Source organism: Clupea harengus, chromosome 10 (genome assembly GCF_900700415.2).
Source record: "Clupea harengus chromosome 10, Ch_v2.0.2, whole genome shotgun sequence".
NCBI lineage: Eukaryota > Metazoa > Chordata > Actinopteri > Clupeiformes > Clupeidae > Clupea > Clupea harengus.
The window spans coordinates 26005126-26032342 of NC_045161.1; the positions used below are offsets into that span (position 1 = coordinate 26005126).

Below are 27217 nucleotides of genomic sequence, written 5' to 3' on the forward strand. Positions count from 1 at the left end.
TGCAGCGTGCCCATTCCAGAATGTTTACTGATCTAGTGAAAGGTGCATTGTGGCTTTTTTTTTTTTACTGGGATGTGCTGAAAAATGGTACTGTCTATATGAACCGCCCTTTCTTATTTGAGTTGTTGAAGAGGTTTTAACTGCAACATGGTTATCCAGTTTTGTGCTTTACATTATTTTTAGTTTTATATGACTTGTATGATAGAATGAATTGTTGCTTTAGAGTGACGTCACGGTCGTTGTTTGGAATGACGGGACCTAGCAGTGGACAGAAGGCCGCGCGCACAGACGGAGCTGATTAGCTACCAGTGTATTTCTAAGGATCAAGGTCGTCGATTACTGTGTATTACAGGTAATGTTGATTAAAAATATGAAGCGGAGAAAGTTTGATATGGGTGTGCTGATACATTTTGGGATAGATTCCCGTCTGTCTGCGTGCCATCACTTGCATGGTTAGCGACCGACCTAACCAGCTGGCTAATTCTTGTTCAACAACAGCTAACGTTAGCTAACCTCGCTAGCTAGCTAGTTAGACAGCCAGCGATAGTCAAATTTCGCCATGGTAGCGACTTGGAAGAAAACTAATTCAACGTGTAACTATCTATAGTATACGCTGAGTTTTGATACAGTTTGCCTTCATGAGTATTGTACGTAATGCGTTCGACGGTTTAGTGTTACTGTCATATTTGGTTCTTTACTTCGGTCAGATAATAATCGAGCCAAAGACAAAAATGTTTTTCCGAATTGCGGACAAACCTGGGGGGGTGTTGGTGTAGCTAGCTACTCCTCAATCATCTTCAGCTTTAGTTAGCAAGGCTAGTTGGCTAATGTTCGCTAGCCCGTTGTCCCAGAAAGGTTTGAGTCGCTACCAAACAATTTGGCAGCCACCCAGGGGCATATTTCATATACTACCTCAACGCTAGCTGTAACATTATGAAAGTTGGCTTTGTGCTTATTAGTGTTCAATGTCTAACCACCTCGGTCCTGACAATTTAAGAAAGCCCTTCCTTGCTTTTCAAACCAACGGACGTTACCTAGTTGGCTTCGACGCCAGATAGCAATTCTAGGTCCCTTTGTGTGTTGACTCGTATCTTTATCAAGTTATTACTAAGATGTACAATTTTAACAATCATCACACTCGTTAACTTGGTTGGTTGTTTCTTTTATTTACTCCCTCGTTGGGCTTTGAATCATTATATGCACTTGTCACTTGGTAGCCAAGCTGGCTAAGTAGGTGAGATGGACTGATGAGTGTTTGCCTGTGTAGCTATGTCTGCCAGGTTAGGGAAGGTATTGTTGGTAGCTTGCAAACAACTTGACGAGCTAACGTTTTCCCCAACGTTTGAACAATGGGGGTTGTCAGGCGAGGTTTTTGTTTCCCTGTGTTTCACAGTACGTTACATGCAGATAAGTCCCCTCCATCAAGAAAACGGACACTTCTTGTTTTGAACGTTTCCAGGTTGTCCTACATGTCAGTTTTTGTTGATCACTGAAATTCCACTCCAGCAGCAGAAATTCCCTTTACACCTCGTTTGTGTTATTATGACAGCATGGTAAATTCAGCCAGCGGCCAAACTCAAAAATAAATGTTGGGATTTCTCCCGTTGTCGATGTGGGGCATACCTACACTCTTTGGGGTGGGGGGGTTAAATGGTTAGAATTTCAAGGATTTGTTTTTGTGTACTGTGAAATAGTACTGCCAGTGTTTGACAGAAGCTTAGTTTTCTGCGAGGTAACTCCTCTCTATCAGTCTCTGGTTCCATTCATGTACCAATAAGTGTCATAGCAACTCGTCTGTGGACAGAAAAACTGTACCAGTTCCATCTGAACCAGTTGTGGTGGCATCTCATGATCACCCCAAACCTTACATTTCTTTACATTTCATATACTAGCTCTTGCCATTCTAGTTAGAACTGCTGCCATGCTCCAATGCCGATCTCCAAGCTCTTTTAGCAAACTGTACAGTTGTTAACATCTGTAAGCTAGTGGGTGCTAGTTTGTCTAACTCTTCAACCCCGTTTCCAGGACTGTCCTCTCCCATCCCCCTTACCCCTTTTGTGAGACAGAGCATGGCTCAGGAGACCAATCAGACGCAGGTGCCAATGCTTTGCGCTATGGGCTGTGGTTTCTATGGTAATCCTCGCACCAATGGCATGTGCTCGGTCTGCTACAAGGAACACCTGCAGAGGCAACAGGGAGGAGGGCGTTCCAGCCCTCCAGGTGAAAAAGGTAGGAAGATGGGAGAAGGACCCAGAGAGGGTGGTGGGCCTGCTAAAAGGGGCTGGAGAAAAGGGTAGCCCCCTGGCTGCCAGTCCTGGCATTAGTCAGCAAGAGAGGGTTTTGTTTTAATTTATTTTTGTTTTGTTTGTCCATCCAAACAAAATCCCAACACATATGCTGATTTGGGAAACTCTGGATCGCTAAGTTAATCCATCCGACTCTCAATGTGCTTTAAACTAGCATTGATTGTGTTGTTAGATGGTGTCTCCAAACTCTGTCTTTGTTGTTAAAATTGAATGTGGCTCTTGTGTATGTTTAACTAGCCTCTACGTCGCCGGTGGGGTCCCCGGGAGCTTCAAGTGTGTCTGTGGAGAACATTCCGGCTCCCGCCACAGAAGGGGCTGTTCAGCCTGAAGAAAGGACGTCTAGGTACAGGAGTTACTCTTGTTTCCTTCCCTTGAACAAGCTGACAACCTCTAAAAATCCCCATAAGACACTTGAACTCTTGTGTGCCATAACTGAATGGTCTTCTTGATGTGTGTCTTCCTTTCTCTGTGGGGATAGTTCACCCAGCCCAGTAACCCAACAGATGACAGCCATGAGCATCTCCCAGGACACTGCTGCTACCGATTCGGACCGGGCCGACGTGGATGAGGAAGAGGAGGAGAGCTCATCTAAATCGTCAGGTTAGATCCAGTTCTCCTGTGGCCCCCTCTTCCTCGTGTTTATCATTCTGCATCCACACTGTGTGTACACATCCTTCCTATGTCAAACACATAGAGTAGTTGCAGATACGTAAAAAGGTCAATTACATAACAAGGAGTCTGTACTCTGAATTAAACCAGGTCCTTGTTGTCACTGTCACCCAGAACAGTTGCACACGCTTAAAAAGGTCAATTGTGTAACAAGGATTCTGCATTCTAAATTCAACCAGGTCTTTGTTGCAAACAAGAAGCAACAAGTTATTGGTTATGTTGGAGTGAAGGTCAAAGATAAGCACTCTGGCTGTCATATGTTGTTCTCAATATGCTAACCACCTGCACAGCCTCGTCTTCCAGCTGTGGAGGCCATCTGGACCTGCATTCCGTTATAGGAGAGCTCTCCGATGATGTGAACACATATGTAGCAAGTTCAGTAGCAACTAAATCATACTGAATTGATATAGTATTGATTGTGTTCTTGATTGCTCCAAATTCTCCAAATCCATCAAGGAAAGTGAAAATAAGAAATGTTAGTAATTGTATTCAGTTTTACTAATTGCTATGCCTTGATGTCTTTCTTAGAAAGTCATTCTCTCAGTGACGGTATCTGATGTTTTAAAGGACCTGTTGGAGAATCAGCACAGGCCTCCTCTGACGGAGACCAGACACCCGACAAAAACAAGAAGAAGAACCGTTGCTTTACCTGCCGGAAAAAAGTTGGCCTCACAGGTGAGATGGTGTGCAAGGCTTCTGCCTTTTATTTATGATCCACTTCAAAGCGTTCTTGGGATCTTCCCAAAACTGCAGTAGTAAGCTTTTAATTTAGCTCTTGGCAGTAGCTGCTGATGGGTTCTTGTACAGTGAACGCATATGCATGGTTCCCAAACCACACTCTGTCTTCTCAGGTAGTAGTTTTGGACTGTTTACAGAACATTTTGTGAGAGAAACACCTGCACTCATGAGATTTCCTTTCATATCCAGTAAGAGGAAGATATAGGAGAGCTTGGCATCGTAGGTGAAGCCATTTGTAAATGTTTGTAAAATTAAAGCTATTCTTGTATTCAGTGTGTCCTGAAAGGCCTGGCTCATCTATTTGAGAATCAGTACACAAGGGCTTTATCGAGGCCTTTGCAAAAATAGAATGGAGTCATTGAGTAAATGGAAGCCAGTGAATACTAATATATCAGCTTTATCCTCAACCATGCTCACTTATCAATTAAATACAGTATTTACATTTTGGACGACTGAATGGAAATGCTTCCTCACTGCAGAGCAACTAGCACCTCTGTGTGCACCGCAGCCTAACCTCACTCACCCTGTGTGTGAGTGGGCTAGTGAGTGTCTCTCTCCCTGAGAGGGCTGCTGATGTCAGGCAGCATACTGCAGGTCAATGGTGCATTTCGCGTGGCGCTGCCGACTCGTACCTTCCTACGGCAGCGCCTCACGGCCTCTGCTCCAAGTCAGCCAGGCAGTGCTTAACCCTTCTCCTCAGCACACTCCATTTGAGGAACAGGCAGAAATCGGGGCCACTCAGCTGCCCGTCTGCCTGCCTTCTCATCAAAATGGAGCCCTGTGCCAATAGGGATAGGGTCTGGTCATTGTTCATAAGTGAGCAGAGTAGTTATTCTAGAATTGGCTCTAACTTTTCATGTAGTTCAAAAAGGTTGATGTTGCCAACAAGTGAGAGGTGGGGCTTGGAATATGGATGGTCTGGTGAGTGAAATGTTTATTTTCTGAGTTAAATATTTGACCCTACCTCTTGGTACAGGCTTTGACTGTCGCTGTGGCAACCTGTTCTGTGCCATCCACCGCTACTCTGACAAACACGACTGTCCCTACGACTACCGAGGTGCCGCGGCCGCCCGCATCCGCAAGGAGAACCCCATCGTGGTGGCCGAGAAGATCCAGAAGTTATGAGGACTGCGAACGATGAAAAAGATCGAAATGAAAACAAACGTTTGACCTGCTAGTTTGGAACAATGGCGGCACAGATAATACCTGATAAAATGGCTTCATTTATTCATGGTAGGATAAGGTGGGTGGGCTTTGCAGTGTTATGGCCCTAGTCCAGCCGTTCCCTTCACCAGTCTCTCCCTTTCTCTCCTGGAGTGGACGTGTGAATGAGTGACTGACCATTTTGTGTGTGTGTGTGTGTGTGTGTGTGTGTGTGTGTGTGTGTGTGTGTGTGTGTGTGTGTGTGTTTGTTTTTGCTTGAGAGTCAGGGAGAGTACAGTCGGGTTTGGTGGACAGTAGTCTGCTTCGGGGAGGGAAGACATTTAGATTTTACCCTTTTTCCTTTTTTTTTGCCAGTTGGTTTTCATGTTATCCCTCGGCAGTAGTTATAAGAGACTGGGATAAGCGATCCAGGCATGGACAAAGACTTGGGAGTTGGGATTGGGAAAAATCCACGCTATGGGGATGTGACAGGCCTGCGGGAGCTTGCTATGATAGAGCCAGGCTTTACTACGATGCTTGCATACGCAAGAACTCTCAAACAAGAAGCCTATATCCAGCCACTGTCACATCAGCCCCTTCCCCCTTCTCTCCTTTTTTTCTATTTCTTTTCTTTTTTGTTTATCTAGTGAATTATTCATTACCATGTCAGATATCCCCAGCCTGTGCATTTACAGAAACTGTTTGTCTTTGATATATTGACTTATCATACATCATACTAATGTGGGGTGCATGGACAGTTATCGGAGGGAGGGAGTGGGGTTTGGTGTGTTGAGAGAGAAAGAGAGAGAGAGCGAGCTTTGACATAAATGAGTGAGTGAGTTCAGTTTTTTTTTCTCCCCCCTCCCTTTCTGTTTTAATGAGCGTATGACTTCAGAAGATCTATATTAATATATTGTAGTTAGCTTGAATTGTGTGATTGCATTCTATTTATTTTTTTATTATCATTTGGCTGGTTCTGGAGGATTGGCAGGATGTGTCAGGAAAAAAGAAAAGATTTGTTCTTAGTCTTTTGATTATATTCAACCATTTTCATCTGATTATGTAACCATTTGACGAAATATATGTATACAAATTCTACTATGTGATTATGAATAGGGTCCTGTTAATATCTTCAACCAACATAAGGAGCCTGGGCAGAAGTAGACACTATATCCCGGATCAAAGCACAACATAATATAAAATGTTTCAGTCTATGAGCACAACAGCAGTATAAAAAGTGCAAAAATTGAAGCATTCAGTCCCAAACCCGATCTTACACTTATGGAGGAACTAGCAGGCTGTTGCTTGTGGCAGTGGATATGTAGCCTGCAATGGATGCATTGCGGTGCACCTGTTTAACCGTTACCTGCAGAATCATGGAACTAAGGGACAACTACAGCATCTTTAATCCTTCATGTTTGATTTTCACCAGCAGACCAATGAATGATAACCGACAATTTGTCCTGAGTGTGATTCTGCTTCCGTTCTAGCCATGAATCTGTATGTATCTCAACATGTCAACAGTTGTACTGTACTCTATGCTTTAACAAAGTCCTCAAGGAAGATGCATCCACTTCCAGGTAGTGTAAAGAGGAAGAAAAAAAAAAAAAAAACGTAGAGTTGCATGCCCATGCAGACTCGGCTGTGTTTGTTTCTGCTAACCCTGATTGCAGCTGAAGCTGGACTGAATCTGGCCACCTTGGAAGGACTCCCTTACTTGAGTGTGCGCCATTAGAAACAAGCAAGAATGTAAAAGATTTGCATACTGCATTCATTCAAGTGCATGGAGCCGACTCGCAGAACTACAGGCCAAAATTAATGACACTGCTATGCTCTCCGATGTAAATACCATCTGGCTACTATTCATTTAGTTTACAGTATCCTAACGTAGAATGTTATATGGTAATATTGGGGGTGGGGTCAATGAGATTGGGAAATGAGAACATTAATGTATGTATGTGTGTGTGTGTGTGTGTGTATGTGTATAGTGTTTGTCAAATTACCCATAAGAGCGGAGAGAAGTACAGTGGTGTCCCCATTTCTATATATTTCTTTCCTCCCAGGTTATGACTGTGTCCTGTTTCCAGAGGGTGGGTTTCTTTCTTTTCAAAGGGCTGGGATGTGGGTTAGAAGTGGGTGGGTGTTTGTTTTTAACATTGTCTTGCCAGGTTTGTCCCCTGTGATTTCAGATGTGCACATTTTCAGTGACTCATCCATCAAGACCCATCTCAAACTAACAACATTCATTCTGCTCCAGAAGGGTTTGCCAGAATTGGCTGATCAGTGCTATTGGTCAGAGAACATATTTAAAAGAAAAAAATTGCCAGAGAAGCGAAGGACATGACCTCAGTCTTTATTTTCTGATACTTGTCAAGATATTTTGTGTGGCAGGACATTTACCTCAGACAGGGCAACCAATTTGCTCGGATCGTGGATGCAGAACGGACAAAGAAAGAAAGAATGAACCATAATAATGTCGTTTCGTTTGATGGTTTGAGGTCCATCCGACGTGGTCTGAACCAAATGACCTTTTATGGAAACAGGAACGAGCAAGGACTTAATTTAGACTGATCTTTGATTGGGGTGTTATCCTCAGTTGCGTTGCCAGCTAAAGAAAGACTTAGTGCGAAGACTAAGTGGCTCAGTGACTTGGCATGGAGGGAGTGAGGTTGCCTGCGCCTGTTTCAGGCAAAGACTGTGGACTGTGCGAAGACAAGGGATCAGACCCCCCCAACCTTCATATCAACGTAGACTCCTCTAGGTAGCAGGTCAAGGAGAGTGTGAAGGACGGCAAATAACTCTCACTGCTGTTGCTCACTCCTCTCTTAGCTTTAAAGAGGCATAAATCCTGATCCAATAATCTGTTTCTGTCCAGAAAAGTATATGATGTGCTTTCAGTGTTGAGGCGAAGTGACTCTGGATTTGAAATGCTTGGCTGAACCGTGTGGTAGGCAGTGTGTCAGCCTGTGTTTTGGTTGGTATTATTCAAACGGGGACAAATGTCTTTGATGTCATGCGTGTTGCCCCTCTTTGGGCTACGCCTCCTTGGGAAAGAGTTGCACAGGAATAATGTGAATGTAGCCACTGGGGCTGTCAGGATCCATGCTAACTGTGCTGTCCTTAGCTGTGGAATTGACCGTGTCGAGGCCCTGTGGTAGGCGGGCGAGTGGGCAAACAGCCACTATCCTTAGCTTTTCATGCGGCCTTCTGTTCTTCTTCTGTCAGCCTAATTACATGATTTGCCCGTCTCATCTGATAGCCACCCTCTGCCAGGCAGTCTTTTTAAAAATCTGGAAGTCCAACCATCCATTTTGCACTCATACCTCTACTACCTTAGATACCACCAGAGTCCAAGTGCTGCGGAAGCCATTATAAGCAACCTTTTGGCTTAACGGGATCAAACAGTACCCATACCAAGAGACATTTCAGTCTTGCTTTCTCTCCTCTGTACATCAAAACAATTAATGACCGTTTGAGTTCAGTGACCTGTCCAGCAGAGAATATCAAAAGGCCCAGAGCAACCAGTTCCTTTGACACACCAGTCTCCAGAGACACCTCCAGTTATATATATTTTTTTCTTTTCAAACTTAGGATTGTATGATGTGCAAGAATAAGCATAAAACAATAAAATCACAAAGTTTATTTTAAATTTACATGGTTGCCTTCTGTGTTTTACTTGTATTATATGAGGGAGGCAAGCAGGCCAGAGTTTTAATGGAAACTTGTTAAGGGCATGGCTGTATGTACTCACAAAAAAGTTGATGTTAACTGTCCTGTCCTGTCCTGTCTTTGGGATATCACCAGACATAACCACTTCTATAAGGCCAACACATCAAAACTTATTTGGTAAAACACGGTTTTGCTTATAACACGGTTATCCTTATTTGCTTGACTAGCCAACCACAGTCCACGTTTGGGTTTGATACATCAAAGTGTTGCTGAGATATGACCTCACTTCCTGTTTGGTGGCTTTGTCGATGATTTGGAGTGGCTGTGACAGAGGCACAAAATCATTTGATAACTTTTTTGAGGTTTATTCTGAAGATTGGAAAGAAATAGTTTGTTCACAAAATCCAATATGGCTGAAATTGAAAAGGACGGTACTTAATCGGGCATATGGTTCAAAAGTGTTGTGCATAAACGCACCTCCAACTTCATTCATTAGTGTCGCGAGAGTGCTCGAGGTGCATATGAAACTTGGTGAAAAGAATCAGGGGACTGTCCCCAATCAGACCTTTTTACGATACGGTTCTAGGGGCTGCCACAAGCTCCAATGGCAGATTATAAAAGAAAAAAAGATTAATAAGGAAAGTTAGAAACACCGTTGGTGGCTACGCAGCTTCGCTGCTTGGCCCCCAATAAAAATAAATACTTTGTTGAAGAGGAGTTTCTTGTACAGCCCCCAATCAATGATTGTCCTTTGTGGCTTTTTATTGCTTTATCAGCTGTTGTAAGCCACAACCAACCCTTACAGCTCATGTGACATTCACTCTTTGCATGTAAGCCAAGTGTCCAACAAACACTGAAGTATGTGGCATGATGACCACAAAATAAAATCTGCTGTTGTCACGGTGGGGGAAGTTGCTGCAGCAACAGTTGGTTATTTCTGCTCTGTCTTGGTCAGAGTCTAGCCCTTGAGGAAACAAACCTACAACACATATTTTGTGCCTGGAAATTCCTACATAATATGTATTTTGTTATTGTTTAGACCCCTGTGTGTTTCATAACCACTACAAGACCAGAGGTGAGTATATGTTCATATTTGTAAGATATCCAATGGGAAAATGGCTATTCTCTAATCTGCCTCAGCAAATTTAAGTGCTCACTCTGACGACCACTTAAAATGAGAGATTAAAAATTAAAAGTTTATATTCTATAGTATTCATGTTTTATGGCTTTACTGAGAGGCCTTAACAGAAAGTGTTAAATCCGTGAAGCCCCATATGTGTATAAAGGAATGCTACCCACAGCCACACAACGCTTTATTTATTACTATTGCAATGCTGAGTCAACCCGAGCCCGACCAGGGGTCCCCCGTCTCACTCGTTTTGTGAGGAGGTTGAGGCCAGGGAATTTCCCTGGTCAAGGCACCTCAGTAATGCGAGATCAGTTTTTTAATTAGATATTAGCCATATTTACCCATTGTATATCTTCAATTTAGATACCTGTTTTCCCATTTTTTATTATTATTAAAATTCGACTAGACAGGAGTTTCTCTATGTTTATGTTTTGTCTTAAGGAGACCGGAATATACCTCAGCACCCAGGAGTATCTCTAACTCTAGCAAATTCTGAAGTATATTTAATATATAACAGTTAGTATCAACCCCACAGGAAAACACGAGGTAATGGGGATGGATAGACCTTTAAGAGACTTATCCGGAGTTGTCTAGAAATAAGTCTAGAGCTGTCTTGCAGGGATGTCTGTTTTGCACAAAGTCGAAAGAAGCATAGTTCGACCCTTCTTATCACCTCTGGCCTAAACATGCTCTTGCACATATGCAGACTATCAAGAACTATTACTCATTCTGTCTGCGTTTAACTTTCCCACCTTCTCACTATTCCAAAAGCGACTTTAAACCGCCAGCTCAAAGTTTGAAACAAGAAAATTCGTTCTTCATACGAATAGAATTATTAGGGGAAAACGTCAGTTTAAAAGAAACATCTGAAATGTTAACCATAAACTTGTCAAGAAATACAGGCTACATGACAACTTAAAAGTAGCTTATGTTCGTTTTGATTTTAGGGTAACGATCGAAATGCAAAACCTTCCCTTTTAAGCCCAAGAATACATCTACAGAAAATCTATTAACTACCCACGAAAGGAATGTAGTTCTTCCCCGCTCTCACTACCCATCTGCTGCAACAACTGATATTCTCCTTATAGCCCTTGTTTGTGTATGAATGATTTGCTAGTCACTGAATACCATAATCACTACCCTTAGCTCGTGATTGAGTGCTTAAATCTAAATGACCAAACTAAAACCTTGAAATCTTTCGACACGATCTCAATGTTAATACCTACGGGGCACATTTTACGAGTCGGATGGTTATGACCATAGATATATATATAAAGGCTAGATGTCTCGTCCAACGGAGCCGAACGTCCGCACATGGCGGCCATCTTGCCCCAGGCAGCTCGCTCACCCATAACATTGTGTTGGTAGTGGTATGTACTTTTTAAATAACCATAACTTGCTCAATTTTCAACGGATTTACAAATGGTTTGGTTTCTTACAAACGTTATTAACGTGGTTATAATTCGGGATGCTTTTGGGATATTTTTAAGAAAATAACATAATTATTCATAAGTATGCAGTGTCATAACTACATCTCTGACGTTTATAACAAACCAACCCGTTTAAAAATCGGTTGAAAATTGAACAAGTTATGGTTATTTAAAAAGTACATACCAATACCAACACAATGTTATGGGTGAGCGAGCTGCCTGGGGCAAGATGGCCGCCATGTGCGGACGTTCGACTCCGTTGGCTGGCAACGCGGACGAGACATCTAGCCTTTATATATATCTATGGTTATGACAACAACCAAATGTAAATTTTCATTTGGGAAGCTCCTCCTCTAATGTCATGTCACCGTCATTTCCGGATGCGGTAGAGTAGGAGTGGAAAAAAAACACTGCACAATTAGCCGACCAACAGATTAATAAATGACAGGAGGAAACAGATCTTCAAGATCGCCGGCAGCATATGTAATTCGAAAATCGGATATTTGAGAGGTTATATGATTCATCGTAAAACAAGACATGTTAACCTCGCTGTCTAAGAATTGATTTCTTATCGGAGGAGTCGGTGTTTTCAGGTCTGTTGCTGGCTAAATGCTAGCTAGCTGGTATAGCTTTCTGCAAGCTAGCTACTTAGCAAGACGAGTAGCTAAGAAATTCGGATTTGGCTTGATGTGGTTGAGGGACCGAGCGGACACTATGTATGTGGATTAATTGTATGCGGATGTTTTAGCGGTGCCAATGTAAACTTCTGTTATAATGTCACAGCGGTGTCTTTGACACTTTGTCTACACGCTAACCAGCGTTTAAGTTAATAGCTAGCTAAGTGAAGAAGGTCAACATTTTTTTGCGGCAGCAAACTGGCTAATATCACTAACGTTGCCGTCTCGTAGTTACTGAACCATAGCTACCCTCCAGCGTCATTGTAGCGTGAAATGTAAGTTATTTAGCCACATTAGTGTCAGTTTTGTAGCTTGAGCCTTTTTATGACAAATAGGTACTTAGTTTATGGGACTGTTTTACTCCGTCCAGTTTCTGTCTGTCTTCTATTTTCCCGACTCAGACCCGTACGTGAGCATAATTCTGTGATCAGATATGAGTAAGGGTCGCTGTCCCAGCCGGTAGCTTACAAACACCTTACCTTAGTCGTCAGCGGGCTGACTTAGCATATGTTGTGGTGTTTGCCGCTCTCCATTTTGTAGCTTACCAGGAGGAATAGTTACTTTTATCTGAAGCTTTAACTATTCGTTATGTACATGTTTTGTAAAATATAGACGCTCTAAGGCTGTTGGATACCGAGGCTTTTGTGCAGTCCTGAAATCCAGTTGGAACGTGGTAGGCTTTTTTTTTGTGTGTGTGTGCTCAGAGCCTTTCATATGCAACCGTTAAGACTGACACTTTTTTACCTACAAAACCTGAGCACGCCCTTTTCTATTTATTAAAGGAATATCTAATACTTCAACATCAGGTAATTGTATTTGTTTACTTTGTCATAACATCCTTTTATCACTATTATGTGATTTTTAATTGATGACATCCATGTGAAACACATGGCAAGTTTCAATGCTGATGCATGTGCCATATCAAAAGTTAGTTATGCCACCATCAGATCTGTTTCAGTGTCCCCGCTGGGCTTTAAGTATCCCACACATAGTACACCCACGCTCCAGCAGTGGCTGTGGCACTGAGTTCCTTTTGTTTTGCAGGAGTAAACGGTGAACAGTGGTCTTCTCTCTCTTCCTACAGTGGATAATGAATGGCCTATCTGTCAGCGAGCTGTGCTGCCTCTTCTGTTGTCCTCCTTGCCCCAGCCGCATTGCTGCCAAGCTTGCCTTCCTGCCCCCGGAGCCCACCTATGCCCTTCTGCCCGACCTGGAGGCAGGGTCTGTGCCCGCGGGTGCGGCCACGGCGCCGAGCCTGAGGTCGCGGGGAGGAGGGGCTGGTGGAAGCACAAGCGGGGGCAGCGCAGGGGCTGGTGGCGTCAGTGCGGCCGGAGAGGGTCGATGGAAGTTGCACCTCACGGAGAGAGCGGAGTTCCAGTACTCCCAGAGAGAGCTGGACGCCACGGAAGTGTTCCTCACGCGCTCCAGCCGGGGCAACAGAGTGGGCTGCATGTACATCCGCTGCGCACCCTCCGCCAGGTGAGAATGAGCGAGACGAAATGGACAGGGATGGTAAAAAGACAGATGTGGAGATAGAAACAGACAGACAGACAGACAGACAGACAGACAGACAGACAGACAGACAGACAGACAGACAGACAGACAGACAGACAGACAGGTAGGGGGTGGATAGGTATACAGAGAATGCAGAGATGAGAACCTGAAATGTGTCAAAGCCACTATGGCACACTTCAGCCCCAAACTAGGTGATTGAGGATGTGAACACAGCGTCTCTCTCCCTTCATATGCACAAGAGGCGTTACCTCTGGGAATCTCTTTCCTGCTTGAGCTGCTCTATCCGTGGTTGTTTTCGGTCCTTTTGTCTTGACTCCCATCTCCTGTCAGACTTCCTCTGATAAGCTCACCCCCTTCTTTCCTGTCTCTGCACTCATTTGCATTACATCAGTTCTGCCCCCCCCCCCCCCAACATGTGTGCCACTTCCTGGTTTTCTTAGCTGTGTCAGCTGTTTCTAACCTTACTTTTCCTCAACTGACAGTCTATTGTTGTGTCCCAGGCGACACGTTTGACGCAGCTGTCGTTCTGATGTCACTAATGTTAGCACAACAACATAAACATTTGCAATCATGTTGCCGGACTTGTTTACCCTTGACACTTTTGAATTCAGTATGTAGATGATCATTAAAGGCAAATTCTGAAGTCTGGATTTATATTCTAATCTATGCCCTTTTCCTAGGTGGTCTGAGAAAAGGTCACTTGAATGAGAAGTCTAAACCATGTAGTTAGTGATTTTTGAATGGTCAGGAATTGTTTTGAACTTTTTACATGATCTGAAATGAATGGAAATATCCTTTTTATATGGACGTGAAAATCGTTCCACTCATACTGGTGTTCTAGGAAAACTAATGTCAAGAAATGGAAACTTCCCTGTGGTTTTTAGTTTTAGCAATGCTAAGACGTTTTTAAAGATCTTAAGGAAGTCATGATCATGGATCGTTCATGTTGTCTACCACCACCAGTGACTCAATCGCAGTGGTATGGACAGCCAGAAACACTCGTTAAACTCAATCAAGAGTGGTTTGATTTTGTTGCCAGTTGCATGGCCAGCCTACTACAGTATTGTACTCTACAGTCAACCAGCACACACTCTGTTTGTAGCAATGAAAGCATATACACTTATGCTGTATATGCAGTTTAATACTGCATGAATAAAAAAGTGCTGGTGAAAAGGTGCCATTATTTTTGTCATGTTTGGTAATATAAAAAAAAAAAAAAGCCCTGTGGTAACAGTTTAATTAGTCACATGTAATTAGTGACATCCTTCGGGCCAGAAGACCTGCGACTCAGAGACTCTTGATAATACGGTGTGAGCCAGACTGACGAGCAAGAAGCCATGCCACAGGCGATGCATCATTCTCTGTGTGTCTCTCTATCTCTATCGATCTCTCTCGCTCTCTCCCTTTTCTGCGTTCCCTACAGGTTCACCATCCTGTTCTCCCACGGCAACGCGGTGGATCTAGGACAGATGAGCAGCTTCTACATTGGCCTTGGCACGCGGATCAACTGCAACATCTTCTCCTACGACTACTCGGGCTACGGCGTCAGCACAGGGAAGCCGTCTGAGAAGAACCTCTACGCAGACATCGATGCCGCCTGGCAGGCTCTACGCACACGGTAGGACCCAGACATCTGTCTCACCCAGGGAAGAAACTGACACGCATCTGGCTCTGATCTGGGACGGACCCACAGCAGATCAGGAACAGGACCTATTCCCGTACTCCTGGAATCTGGAGATGATTTTGGGAAGTTGAGTCATTCTTTGTTTGTGAGGCAGTGTCATATCATTTTGGAAAATCCCTGGATCAGGAGTGATGGCGTCAGTCCCAATTTTATTTTGAGGCGTCCCAAGGCACACTCTACTTAGATTAACATGAAAAAGCTTTTGAAAGGGCTTAATTTAGATAAGTATAAATAGCTTTAGGTCACACCAAACCCTAACCCAAACTGTGACACAGGAAGTTCACTTTGAACTCAAGTATTTTACATTATATATGTGTATAGCGCTGAAACGAATGATATTGATATAGATGCCTACCTTTAGATTTGTGCATTGTTTGCAGAGCTACCTGGAGAAATGATACTGTACAGGTCAGGTGGAGTAGGTTTATGTGCTCTGTTTACCTGGAATTGTGAGCCTGGAATGCACTTTAAGTTGATGCTGATCAACCTGAATCTGTCATCTCAGAGGCATATGATCTTTTGATGCAGGAAATGGCATTGCAGACTAGTTGCGGCTAATTACGTTTCTGAACACTGAATGAATCTCACACTGAATGCTGGCGCACGCTTCACATTTTTCAAGCCTAGTGTAGAACTGCTTGGTTTGGTGAGACTGGTCTGTTAACATTCCTAGTAAGGGTCCGATGTAGTCGCCTTTAGCCTTTCCAAGAAAGCTGCCTGGAATGCGGCTTAGTCACAAACAGATCTTGATTCTTGATCCTGATTTTTGCTTTGTGCAGTGTTATGAATGAAAGAATAGGATCTCTGCATTTATAGTTTCATAGTCTTTCTGTTTACTATCATGCCCTCTGATGCCTTGTCTCTTTATGCTGTCCACAGGTATGGCATCAGTCCTGAGAACATCATCCTGTACGGGCAGAGCATTGGCACCGTGCCTACCGTAGACCTGGCGTCGCGGTACGAGTGTGCAGCTGTCGTCTTGCACTCCCCTCTAACCTCGGGCATGCGGGTGGCCTTCCCCGACACAAAGAAAACCTACTGCTTTGACGCTTTCCCAAAGTAAGTGTCTGCGCTTCTCTTCCTGGTGAAGATCTATCAGTTTGCGTCTTCACACAGACATATGAAAATGACCTACGCCAAAGTAGGTCAGAGTATTATCAGCATTATCACCTGTGATTGGGAATATAGTGCATCATAGATTTCCACACAGTGCTGTTGTTATTCACAACGTCACTGCTGGTGCTGGTAGTGATTGAGCGTATTGACTGACTGAAGAGCCTGTAGACATCTGTGCATATTTGTAAAGCCACTACAATATGGGCGCACTCACTCACCCCTGCCTGTGCCCGGGCCATTGGAGTTGGGCTGGAGCGACGCGGTCGGTGCCAGGCTGGGCGGAGGGGTGCCCGCTGGCGCTGGAGCTGCAGCTGTGCTGAATGCCCACTCTGTTTCTCGCCGGGTCACCCAGTCCCCTAGCCCAGCTGTCCGGCACACCGCACAGTAACCCACAGCAGCCCTGCTGTCTGTGCACGCGCACACAAACACACACACACACGCGCACTCCTGCACAGGCAGCTGCAGCCAGCATTTGCTGTCTGATGGTTGGGAGCGGAAAAAAATCACTCAACTGTGTCATTCTGTGTGTGTGTCGGTGTGAATCACTGTGATATGATGGGAGCACTTGTTGCCCTGCCCATATGTTGCCTTCAAGGGTTTGGGATGTGTTGTGTTGTTGTGAGCCGGTCATTGAGGACGCAAAGAGTACATTCCTCAAGCACAACTGCTAGTGCAAAGCAAACACTGGTAAAGTGTGTGACTTCGGTTTTCCACCATCACTGTAGAATAAGGCTTACAGGGCACTGAGCGGCATTGTTGGGCAACATCACAGTCAGAATAGTGAGACAAAGGGCATCGGGGGGTGTTAGATTTTAGAGCATGACAAATAACTTTAAAGTGTCGAATGTATTCAGGGTGTTTGTCTTTAATGTTGCCCAAAAAATGCTGAGTAGGTATGCCATTATTCTTTATGGTCAAAAGTGTCTGCATAATGGTTAGCGATTATGAAAATATTACTGAGTTTGTTAATATTATTCAGATTAATAATCTGAAGAGACATAAATGTGACCTCAATCAAGGATGTCAATCCTCCATTGACCTTTCTCTCTCTTTCTTTTCTCTCTTTCTTTTCTCTCTCTCTCTGTCCCTTCCTTCAACTCCTCCTCTCCCCTCCATGTAGTATCGAGAAGGTGTCTAAGATCACGTCGCCGGTACTGATCATCCACGGTACGGAGGATGAGGTGATCGACTTCTCCCACGGGCTGGCCCTGTTTGAGCGCTGCCCCAAGGCTGTGGAGCCGCTGTGGGTGGAGGGCGCTGGGCACAACGACATTGAACTCTACAGCCAGTACCTGGAGCGCCTGCGCCGCTTCATCGGCACAGAGCTAGCAGCGCCGCATGCCTGAGAACCACCCCTCCCCAGCCCACACACACACACACACACACACACACACACACACACACACACAGCCACCCTCCTTTTTCTCCCCCGCCTCCTCCTGGGCCCAGGCCTGTTTAAATCCACCCCTCTCTCTCTGTTTTTCTCTCCCTCTCTCTCACACACACACACACACACACACACACACACACACACACACACACTCTCCAACTCCCCGTCTGAGAGGGACTGAGTGGGCGGTCTCTGTCTGTCTGTCTGTGGGCCTCTTGTGTCACTGAGAAGGGGGATGGTGCAGACCGCCCACTTACTCAGAACTGAACGAGTGAATATCTTTTTATCTCTCACTGTTATAGTCTTTTTTTATTATTATTATTATTATTATTTTGGCCTTCTTATTTTTTAGTTTGTTTTTGTTTCGTTTGCTGATTATCTCGTAACGTCATGGCGGGCAGTGGCCTGCCCTTTCACCCCTGGTCTACACCAGCTGACCCAGCGTGACGGAGAAGGAGGGTGACACGGGCTGGGCGGACACACACCACCTCAGGCCCTCTCTCGCCTCGTCACGGCTCATGTGTCTCGTCCACCCTCTCGTCTGTCTCTCTTCACCCCCCCCCCCCCCCCCCCCCCCCCAAACCCTGCCTCCCGCCCCACACGCCCTCTCTCTGATGTGGGATACAGACCGGCCCTGGGGGGCAGAAAGTTCTTCCTCACTGCGTCCTCCTCTCTCCCACCTCCCAGCTGGGGAGAGGTGTTTGTGTCGTGTGTCTTTGGCAGAGATGACATGTGATATTGGCCCCTACTCCTGGGGTAACTCGAGCACACTGGCTGGCTCTTTTGTCTGTTGTTGCTTTGCCTCTGTCTGAGGTCTGTCAGTGATCTGAGAGGGAGGGGGGAGTTGAAGAGGGTGGGGTGGGGGGGCTGGCCGTTGGGCAATCTTTCGTGACCTGCGTTTTGGCTCATCACTAAGCCATTGCAGGCCTTAAACATTACTTTTCCATCCTAATTGCAACAGGCAACTGTCAAGAATATTGAAAACTAACCCTGTAATTTCCCCATCGCTGTTGGACAAGTATAGACGTCCTCCCCCAGGCCCACCAAACACAAAAAGATTATCATCCTAACAACTAGCTTGTGTTTGTCTGGAGAAGTAGACATGGCTGTTCTTTTTTTTATATACTTTTTAATTTTTTTTTTGTGAAAAATGAATGGCTATCTTATTCTAAATATATTAACAGTAATGTTCTGAAAAACAAATGTGGAGTTAGAGCTATATAACACTATTCAAGTTAATTTTGACCTACACCTGGTTTCATCATAACCTGGTCACCAGACATGATTTAAATCCAATATAGCAGACACTGATAAGATTATGCCTGTTGAATTAGGGATGTCCCAATGACTCTCTGCCTAAATTGCAGTCTAAACACAGTACTGGGCTCTGCTGTTTAGGCTCAGTGCGTTCGTTTCTTTCACTTCTGACTGTGTGTCAGAAAAACTAATTCTCATCATGGTAGCATAGCAACATGTTTTGGCTGACTGTAACCATGCTGTAGGGATGCTACACTGCTGCATCTCTGTCGGCTGGAGTTTGGCTGTGTGCACTTTTTGTAGTCTTTGTATTCTGCCCATATGTGAAGTTAAGCAAGCATCCAAGTAACAGGTTTACAGAGATAGTCTCTTTTGAAAATGGTGGATTTGGGGGAAGATATTGGTCCCAGAAAACAGTCTCATGGCCAGTCCTGTGGAGGCAGCAAATGTCAGAAATGTTTTCCAGTTTTTCCTGTTCCTAGTTGGAAGAATGACAGCAGGTTTGTCTTTAGAATTGGATGTAGTATTATTATTTTTGACAACATTGAACGCATAAAAAATATTTTAGTTTATGTACAGTTTTATTTAAGGTCTATGAAGCATTTGGTTGTTGTTGGTGGTAAAGCATAGCTATATGTTAAACAGATACTTTTATCACATCCCTGATGGTCTTTAGATCCGTACCGTCATGAAGTTTCAAATTTGCACCTATTCATCTGTGAACCCCCCCCCCCCCCCCATACTTCAGAGGGGGGGAAACACTACAGTGTATATCTAGAAATGTATAACCACATGTGTAAATTGTCCCATGATAGGACAACATTTTTAACCTAAATATCTCACCAGAAATCTCACGAAAAATAATGGCAAGTTATCACCTGGTACACACCTTAAAAGGGAGCTCTGTTACTTTTCATCTCTTGACAAAAACATGTCGAATTGTATGGATTACACTCAAGACAATTTTAAAAACAATATTTAGTCAAACTGAAAGGTCTACAAAAAAAAAAAAAAAGACACTAAGTCATTGTGAATCACCAGGCCAATGCTGACTATGGCCACAGTGGTGTGCAACTGGGTCAGCCTTCTTTAGACTAAACTGTTTGAACTGGATAAAGTATTAAGTGAATTTGCTGCTGAAGACGAGGATCAAACGCTCTAAATGGAATGAAAGGGCCAAACCCTCCCTTTATGTAGATTTCAAGCATGTCTCCTCGATGCTGTATGCATCAGTGTCCCTGGTTTCACACTCAAGTCCTCGCTATGCTTTTTTTGGATTGGTTTGCAGTGACACTTCCTGTTCTGGGCATTTGGACTCTAGACCCCAACCAAGTCCTTGCTGGCTCTGATTTGTTGGTTAATATGCTATGATGAAGGGCATTGATGCCCGAGAATGATGCAGGTGCTTTCAATGTCCACCTCACTTAGCCTGGGAGCCCCATCATTTTTTCTACCACATGGCTATAACCAGTGCAGTTGATTCCATATCGATTGACTGAGGTCTTTTTCATTGGACTTTGGGTTGTGATTTTCGAAGTATTTGTGTAAATAACCAAGTACCCAACCAAAGGCAAAACCCAAGTCTGATGCTCGCCCATCGACATATTTTCCCACCAATTACGACACCTCTACTGGGTTGATATCCATCAGAACCAAAGACTCGCAGGTATCAAAGCTGAAGTCCACTGCCACCGCACTACTACAGCGTCGTGGCATGGAAAGGGAATTTAACACAGGCCAAACCAGGATCCAATGAAGATAGGTGTGTGTTATACAGACATGCATCTAAACAGCTGCCGAAGCAGAGGGCCCAGGGATTTGCTGGAAGATGCAAGCAATACACAGCCGATCTCTGAGTCTAGAAGGGTTTGCAGAGACAGCATGCATGTGTGGGACGAGGGGTGGAGTGTGTGTGCACTCATGGTGGGCCAGAGAAGCTCCAGACACACACACACGCTTGCAAACACTCTTTCTTTTATCTCGTTCAAAGAAAAAAAAGGATAAGTTATAGAGAATTGTCTTTTTTTATTATTCAAATGTATGTACTGTACTTAAAGTTGTTCGCAGATTTTGCAGGTTTTTTTCTGCTTTTGGGGATGGGAACCAAGGGAATTGGGGATTGGAGTGTTTTATTGTATTCTACTTAAGCATTGTTATTTTCAAGTTGTCCTTTTTAGTTTAAAAAAGAAATGTATGTCTTTTTTTTCCTTTTCCAGAATTAATTGAACAGAAGATCTTAGGAAATAAAATCATGGATTGATTAATAAACCTCCTTGGCTGTTTTTCCTGCAGAAAAGCCTGGCCTACTATAATGGCACCAGGGTGGATAGCAAGTCATTGTTTACTCTATTAAATACTCAGTGTTTTGCAGCAAATAGTCTACAAGGTTTCACGTAGCTTCTGCTCAATAACGTGCCCTCTGAGCCGTGCACGCCTATTCTTCTTGCTGCCCTGGTTTGCCTACTGTGTGGTCCACCCACTGTAAATCAAGGTTAATACCGCAGCGCATCAGGGCTTTTTTCATGTCCCTTGTGGCCCTGAGTAAACAAAGAACATTATAAGCGAGTGGAAGCCCACGGTGTGGGAAGCCGTCACACTGTGTGTGTGTGTGTCGTTAGAGGATGGGTGCTAAGAGAGGCGAGACGGGGGGTTGGGGTGTAGGAGTTTGGATGGGGGAGGAGGGAAGGAAGGGGGTTGCACGGGTGGACAGATGGGCTTAGCTGTTATCTGTGACAAAAAGATTCCAATTATCTGTCCCTTTTAATTACTCCAGTACGAGACCCATGTCTGTCCACCCCTTCTCTGTGTGTGTGTGTGTGTTAGTGTGTGAGGCAGAAGCAGAGAAGGAAGGAGCGCAAGGCTGCCAGATGGGATTTAAGCCCCCTCACCGCCTCCTACACCGACTCCTACCGCAGCCCTGGCAGACAACACACATGAGCACATACACGGGGCTCCTACACAAATGCACTAATCGCCTGGCACGTGGATTAAGCTTCAGTCGATGCAACAGCACTTCTCTGTGAGCATTGTTCTCACAGTCCTGCAGGCGGTGGCAGTGATGTTCAGTGATCTAACAGCACTGCACACAGTTCACCAGCTGTTGCGGAAATGTGTGTCTGTTCTGAGGGAGACTAGCCTACTGTTGCACACATTAACCCAGACTGGATGGTGTTTAGTATTGAGGCCTTCCGTGGCCTTAAGCCAGCTGGTCTCTGGAAAGCATTTTTAGAGAATGCTCTTTATTTATACTGGCACGTATGCAAGTAAAAATATTCTATTGTAGTTAATAGAGTACTGCTGAATCTGGAAAAATAGAGAAAAATGAATTTATCAAAGAATATGGAGTGTTTTTCAAGTTGGCTTTGTCACTATGTTAAAAGTCCACGGAACTCGGCCTTTAAAGGAAAGCGAGGTCTGAAGGATGCAATGAAACTGCTGAATTTACCCATGAGCACCTAACGTTACGGAGTTTGTGACAACAGATTCCTAGAGTTTCTTAAATTGGCATGAACCATGTCCGTTTACATTACATCCTTGCCAATGGTAATTGTCTAGTTAAAAAAAAAATCCTCAAATATATATCGAAATGTAAAGTAAGTTTTGTTGTCGTTGGCTAAAGGCTGTGTCGTCAGAACTTGAAGTGGAGTGGGCGTGGGGTTGTGTAGCATCGTTCATCCGCTGTGCCCCTCGGGGGGAAAAAACGCATCAGAAACATTTCTTCCTACAGTAGACGTCAGAAGGCGTCACCCTGCGTGTTACCCTAAAACGAGAGCGTCAATTAAACCGGTTTTTCAGACACAATGACCGGCCTCTCCAACGCACATTGTAGGTAGTGCCATGAGGGAGACGCTTCCTAAATACGGATACAAAGGGATGGTACGTAACACGCTTTACTGAACTTCAGTTTTACAATTTAACGTCGAATTACGCGATACCTCGATCTTTTCACGGCAGCCTACTTTTCGACACGTTGACGACCCTATCTCGTGAAAGGTTATGGCAGTGTTTGCGTATTCTGATTACTTTGCTGCTGAGTGTCTGGTGTCCATATCTAGTGGACCAGTCCTACATCGCCCTACCCCTGTTCCCCCCAACACATTGGGGCCCCTGGACCTCTCCCTTGGGGAAACGGAGGGGTCGAGGGAGGACAGAGAAGTTCGTGACACATTGAAAGACGGGGCTATCACTGCGGCAGGGATTCTAACCGGTCTCCATGGAAAGTTTCGACCCATGTCGGTCAACTCCGAGAGCAGCAACTCATCCGATAACTTCTCGTGTGGGGAAAGCGGCTACACCACGCTGTCTGATTCTACTACTGCGACCCCCAACATGACCCCCTCCGCCACACCGACGCCCAGTGTTCAGAGAGGACTATTAAACGGATCGCCGAATTTAAAGCGACATCACTGCACATTCAGCGGTTGTGATCGAGCATACGGCAAATCATCGCATCTTAAAGCACATATGAGAACACATACAGGTTAGTAGCCTATGAAGATTGCTGAGACATAAGTACACTTGCTTATATGTTAGAAAACCTCGCTCAAATAAATAAAGACATTTCATAGAATGTGCACAAGACTGCCCCAACAGGATCATATTCTGAATTGTTTTGGATATTCGCAGATGAATATTAAATTGCCTGACACAATGGACCGATCTATCGGTATTAGTGGCCCTTCCATTCCCTGTCCACGTTGTGGGCAGACACCAGTGGTGGCCGAATGCATCCAAACGCAAGTAATAGGCTTCCCTAGCTCGACATCTCATGGAGTTCTCACCATCGATATGTGCGATACAAAAGGATATATGTAGTACCCTCGTATACATTGTCATACACAGTTCAGATTTACCGTTGCTCCCAAGTATCAATACATTATCCTTTATTTATTTATTTATTTATTTATTTATTTATTTGTTTGTTTACGTTCAACTTCAGTTGAACGCCTTAACAAGCACCTGAAAGTTTCATTGTGGCAAACTGCAGCAGAGCTCACAGGTGGATACAAAAAGCCACTTGGCCAATCTTGGTGGTGGCCGTGCTCATCGATATCCACAATTCAGTAGTGCTACAGAACTGCTAGTCCGTTGAACTTGTACAGTAAACTCACGTCATCACAAATTAATAGGATTTAGTCCTTTTAAACCTATGACTACAATAAACAAGTGAATTATTGGTTACAACACACAGTGTTTCCTCAGCTGAGGGCCTTGAAAGGGCTCTTGTTGCTTTTTGAGTCCTTCTCCCATGTGTTATTTATGGGTGCTTGACTACAACATGGCTTCTGACTCTAAGATGGCTGAGACCAGTAATGGTTTGGAAGCAGACAGCTGAGGAGAGGATAGATTGTCATTATCTGTCCCCTCATCCTGTAATCTAGACCAAGCCCAAACCAGAGTATACTGAACACCTCTCATCAACAAAATTTCCATCAAAATACTTATTCTATACAATAGTGCTAAGAGGGGACAACTTCATATATGTTCATGTGCTAGCAAGCTTAGGAGAGTGCTCAGAGATGACTAGGATGGTAACAGACGGTTGAGGTTGCAATCGGATCTTCACTCACCACCGGACTGCCTTCAAGGGCACATCATAAATCTTATATGAACAAGGCTATAAATTGGGAGGGTGTCACTATAATTGTGGTGCAGCAGAACTGCTTTTAGTTTAGGTGTGGTGCATCTCACATCATATAACCCAGTGGGTGTTTCTCTGTGTGTGTGTTTGTGTTGTACAGGTGAGAGGCCATTCCCCTGCTCATGGGCCGACTGTGGTAAGAGGTTTGCACGTTCCGACGAGCTGGCGCGCCACATCAGGACCCACACAGGCGAGAAACGCTTCCTGTGTCCCCTGTGTGACAAGCGCTTCATGCGCAGTGACCACCTGGTCAAGCACGCGCGTCGCCACCCAGGCTTCAAGCCCTCCATGATTGCTCGCAAGGGTGTCCGGGAGGACAGCGTGAAGGTGGAGACGGATACAGTTGCCCTGGATTTGGGGCACCAGGTCCCATTCATCCATTTATCCTAAAAATAATGATGTCCATGGAGACCAATAGACTGAGTGCATTCTTTATAGGGAACAACAGAACTCCTCACATAGGTGTTGTTGTTCTGTAATTGTGGATTTTTTGGATATTATACAGTGGAATGGTATGCACATGTAGACTTGTTATGTAGTATCAGTATTCTGTTGATTACATAGTGGTAAATTGTTTTAAATATTCCTGTCTAAGCACATAGCTTTTGCAGTAGATGTAATAAGAGTAATGCTGCTCTGTTAATAGCATTTTAGCCCCCTATATTAGGTTTGTTCTAAAGAGAAATGCTCTACTTTGGTGGAGTTATAGCTAGCTAAAGGTTGATGGATATCTGTCAATATTAAATACTAGCTCTTTCCAGCATCTAAATGCTTTGTAGTAGTATCACACAGGAGTCTAGCAGGAGGTACCTCTTTCATTGATGCTTACACCTTAGAATGGCACCATCGTGGTCCTGTGTGTGTGCAATTGCAAAAAAAAGTAATAATAAGTTCAGGGTGCAATAGAAACATTTAAAATTGATCTGTTTTTGATGGTGTATCAGTTTTCATATAGCTGCTGTTTTTTTCCTGCTTTACTTGTGGTTGGAGGAAGCAAAGGACTGTAGGACTAACCCTAGGTACACTATAGTCAACATCCGAGGTCCAAGTGCTTCATCAAGTGCGATAAAGGACTGCCTTAATTAATGGAAAGGAATCAGATCGAAGCTTTCAGACCTATTTGTGGGGTAAGGTAAACGCACAAATCTTTCAGGGAATGTTTGCCTGCCTCTAATCCCATGACAACTCAACTGCCTGTTGATGTTTTGGTCCTAGCCAACTGAAAAACAGCTGGTTGTGAAATGCGTGGTCTCTGCTATACCTGAGAAATTGTAACCTTTCTGTTTTGCCCATTTTAAGACCATGTGATGGTCAGATAGAAAAAAACCTAAAAAGTGGTTGCGTGGGTATTGTACCTTGTTTGGCTGTGCCTAGCTCAAATACTGCCACCGCCCCCTTCACAAAAGAAAAGAGGCGTAGACAGCCTCTTGATAAGGTCACCACTAGGGGGCGTTGTCTGCTGCTGTCAAAAGAGAAGCTCTGTCTTCCCATTTTATGTGATTCAATCCCAGCTGTATCTAAAATTTCCCCCAAAATACGGCTGTTTCGATGTGCTTCCTTTGCAACATTCAATGTTTGGATATTTTTGTATAGATGCATGTAGTTTTATTTTGAGAAAGACATGTTTACATGGTATTTTTCTCGCAACGTATGTTTAGTAGCTGGTGCCCCAAACACACATCAAAATGCTGTGTCTGACTGTCCTATGAGGGGAACAATTGAATTGGCTTGAAGAGGTTACAATGGCTGGTATGGGAGAGATTTTTATCCCCCAAGTTTCTTGTTCGTATATTTGGGGTTCGGTTCAGTATGTTTCTTTTGGGGCCGTCTTTGCCCTGATTTATACTGTGTTCTATACGCTGTGCTCTATTTCACTGAGGACTAGGTATAGGCCTGGAACCGCATCACATTTTGAAACGGCATTCAAAGTTCAATATCAGTTAAAGTCTGTTCTAAATTATTAGTATAGGCTCTCAGATCCCCTCCGGTTTCTGCTCTCAGACAGCTGGTCATTTGAGAGGAACAAAGCCATGTGTTATACCAAATGTGAATGGTGTCACGCCTAATCGTAATCTGCAAAGCCTCTGTCTTTAGTGCCTTACAAAGGACCTGTTACTCGTTAAAACAACACAGTGTTACATACTTTCAAATAAATATTTGCCACAGGCAAGCCTTTTATATGAACATCCCAGTTCTAGTTGGAGGATGCAGTAACTGCACTCCAGATTGAGGGTAATCTTTAAAAGATGCAGATCATTGTTTGTTTACCTTGTGTTACGCATTGTAGGGAACATCTCAGACTTGTGGTACAGTAAACATTCTTTCATCTATAAGTGACCCATTCCATACGACCATTTACCTCATAGAGAGGACACTTTTTTTTTTTTTTGGTTCTTCCTGTAATTGTCACATCATGGACGCCTTTGGTTCTCAGGGTTGATGTGTGCTGTGTCCTTAGTTTATTGCTTCTTTTTATGAACCTCGTTTATATTCTTGTTTGTTTTTTCTTTTCAACTTTAATATTGTGGTTTGTATATACTCTATAGTACATAGTTTCTGTCAGAAACAACAAAAACAAGATATTTTGTAAGCAATAATAAAATAAATATGTTTTAAGACGTTCTCACTGCTGTGATTTTTCATTCAGTGCCAGAAGTCTGTCTGTGTGATTTGTGATGCTGAACGCCCTTGGGCTAGCATCAGCAGAAATGTATCCATTATTTACAGCAGCTGAGTCTGCTCACAGATACGGCACGCATCTGGGTTGGGTCCGTTCCAGAGTCTGCCGTTGTTTGAGGCGTGCGATCATGGGGGTGTTCCAAGTACATGGTTTAGTAACCAACCTGGGAAAAT

General features: G+C 44.1%; 3 protein-coding genes across 9 annotated transcripts; all 3 read left to right on the forward strand.

Annotated features, from left to right (window-relative positions):
• The first annotated feature begins 79 nt into the window (after positions 1 to 79).
• Positions 80 to 8509, forward strand: zgc:77486 (uncharacterized protein LOC405808 homolog). Of its 2 annotated transcripts, none has more exons than XM_031574590.2 (6): positions 80 to 352; positions 2026 to 2229; positions 2544 to 2649; positions 2785 to 2906; positions 3543 to 3650; positions 4690 to 8509. In XM_031574590.2, exons 2-6 carry the CDS (start codon positions 2070 to 2072, stop codon positions 4836 to 4838), a joined length of 645 nt encoding a protein of 214 aa, XP_031430450.1. In that variant the 5' UTR covers positions 80 to 352; positions 2026 to 2069; the 3' UTR covers positions 4839 to 8509. The 2 variants fall into 2 exon arrangements, with proteins under 2 accessions (XP_031430450.1, XP_031430449.1); XM_031574589.1 differs by lacking the exon at positions 80 to 352 and adding an exon at positions 363 to 452.
• Positions 8510 to 11444: 2935 nt separating this feature from the next.
• On the forward strand, positions 11445 to 18022 carry abhd17ab (abhydrolase domain containing 17A, depalmitoylase b). Of its 6 annotated transcripts, XM_031574593.2 has the most exons (7): positions 11445 to 11677; positions 12374 to 12434; positions 12544 to 12567; positions 12846 to 13240; positions 14700 to 14894; positions 15840 to 16019; positions 17197 to 18021. In XM_031574593.2, exons 4-7 carry the CDS (start codon positions 12852 to 12854, stop codon positions 17420 to 17422), a joined length of 990 nt encoding a protein of 329 aa, XP_031430453.1. In that variant the 5' UTR covers positions 11445 to 11677; positions 12374 to 12434; positions 12544 to 12567; positions 12846 to 12851; the 3' UTR covers positions 17423 to 18021. The 6 variants fall into 6 exon arrangements, with proteins under 6 accessions (XP_031430453.1, XP_031430454.1, XP_031430452.1 ...); XM_031574594.2 differs by lacking the exon at positions 12544 to 12567 and having other exon boundaries at positions 17197 to 18022; XM_031574592.2 differs by having other exon boundaries at positions 11445 to 12434.
• Positions 18023 to 22605: 4583 nt separating this feature from the next.
• Positions 22606 to 26980, forward strand: LOC105895108 (Krueppel-like factor 9). The gene is made up of 2 exons (XM_012821681.2): positions 22606 to 23203; positions 24465 to 26980. The coding sequence occupies exons 1-2, from the start codon at positions 22720 to 22722 to the stop codon at positions 24752 to 24754; spliced, it is 774 nt and encodes a 257-aa protein (XP_012677135.1). The 5' UTR covers positions 22606 to 22719; the 3' UTR covers positions 24755 to 26980.
• The last annotated feature ends 237 nt before the right edge of the window (positions 26981 to 27217 follow it).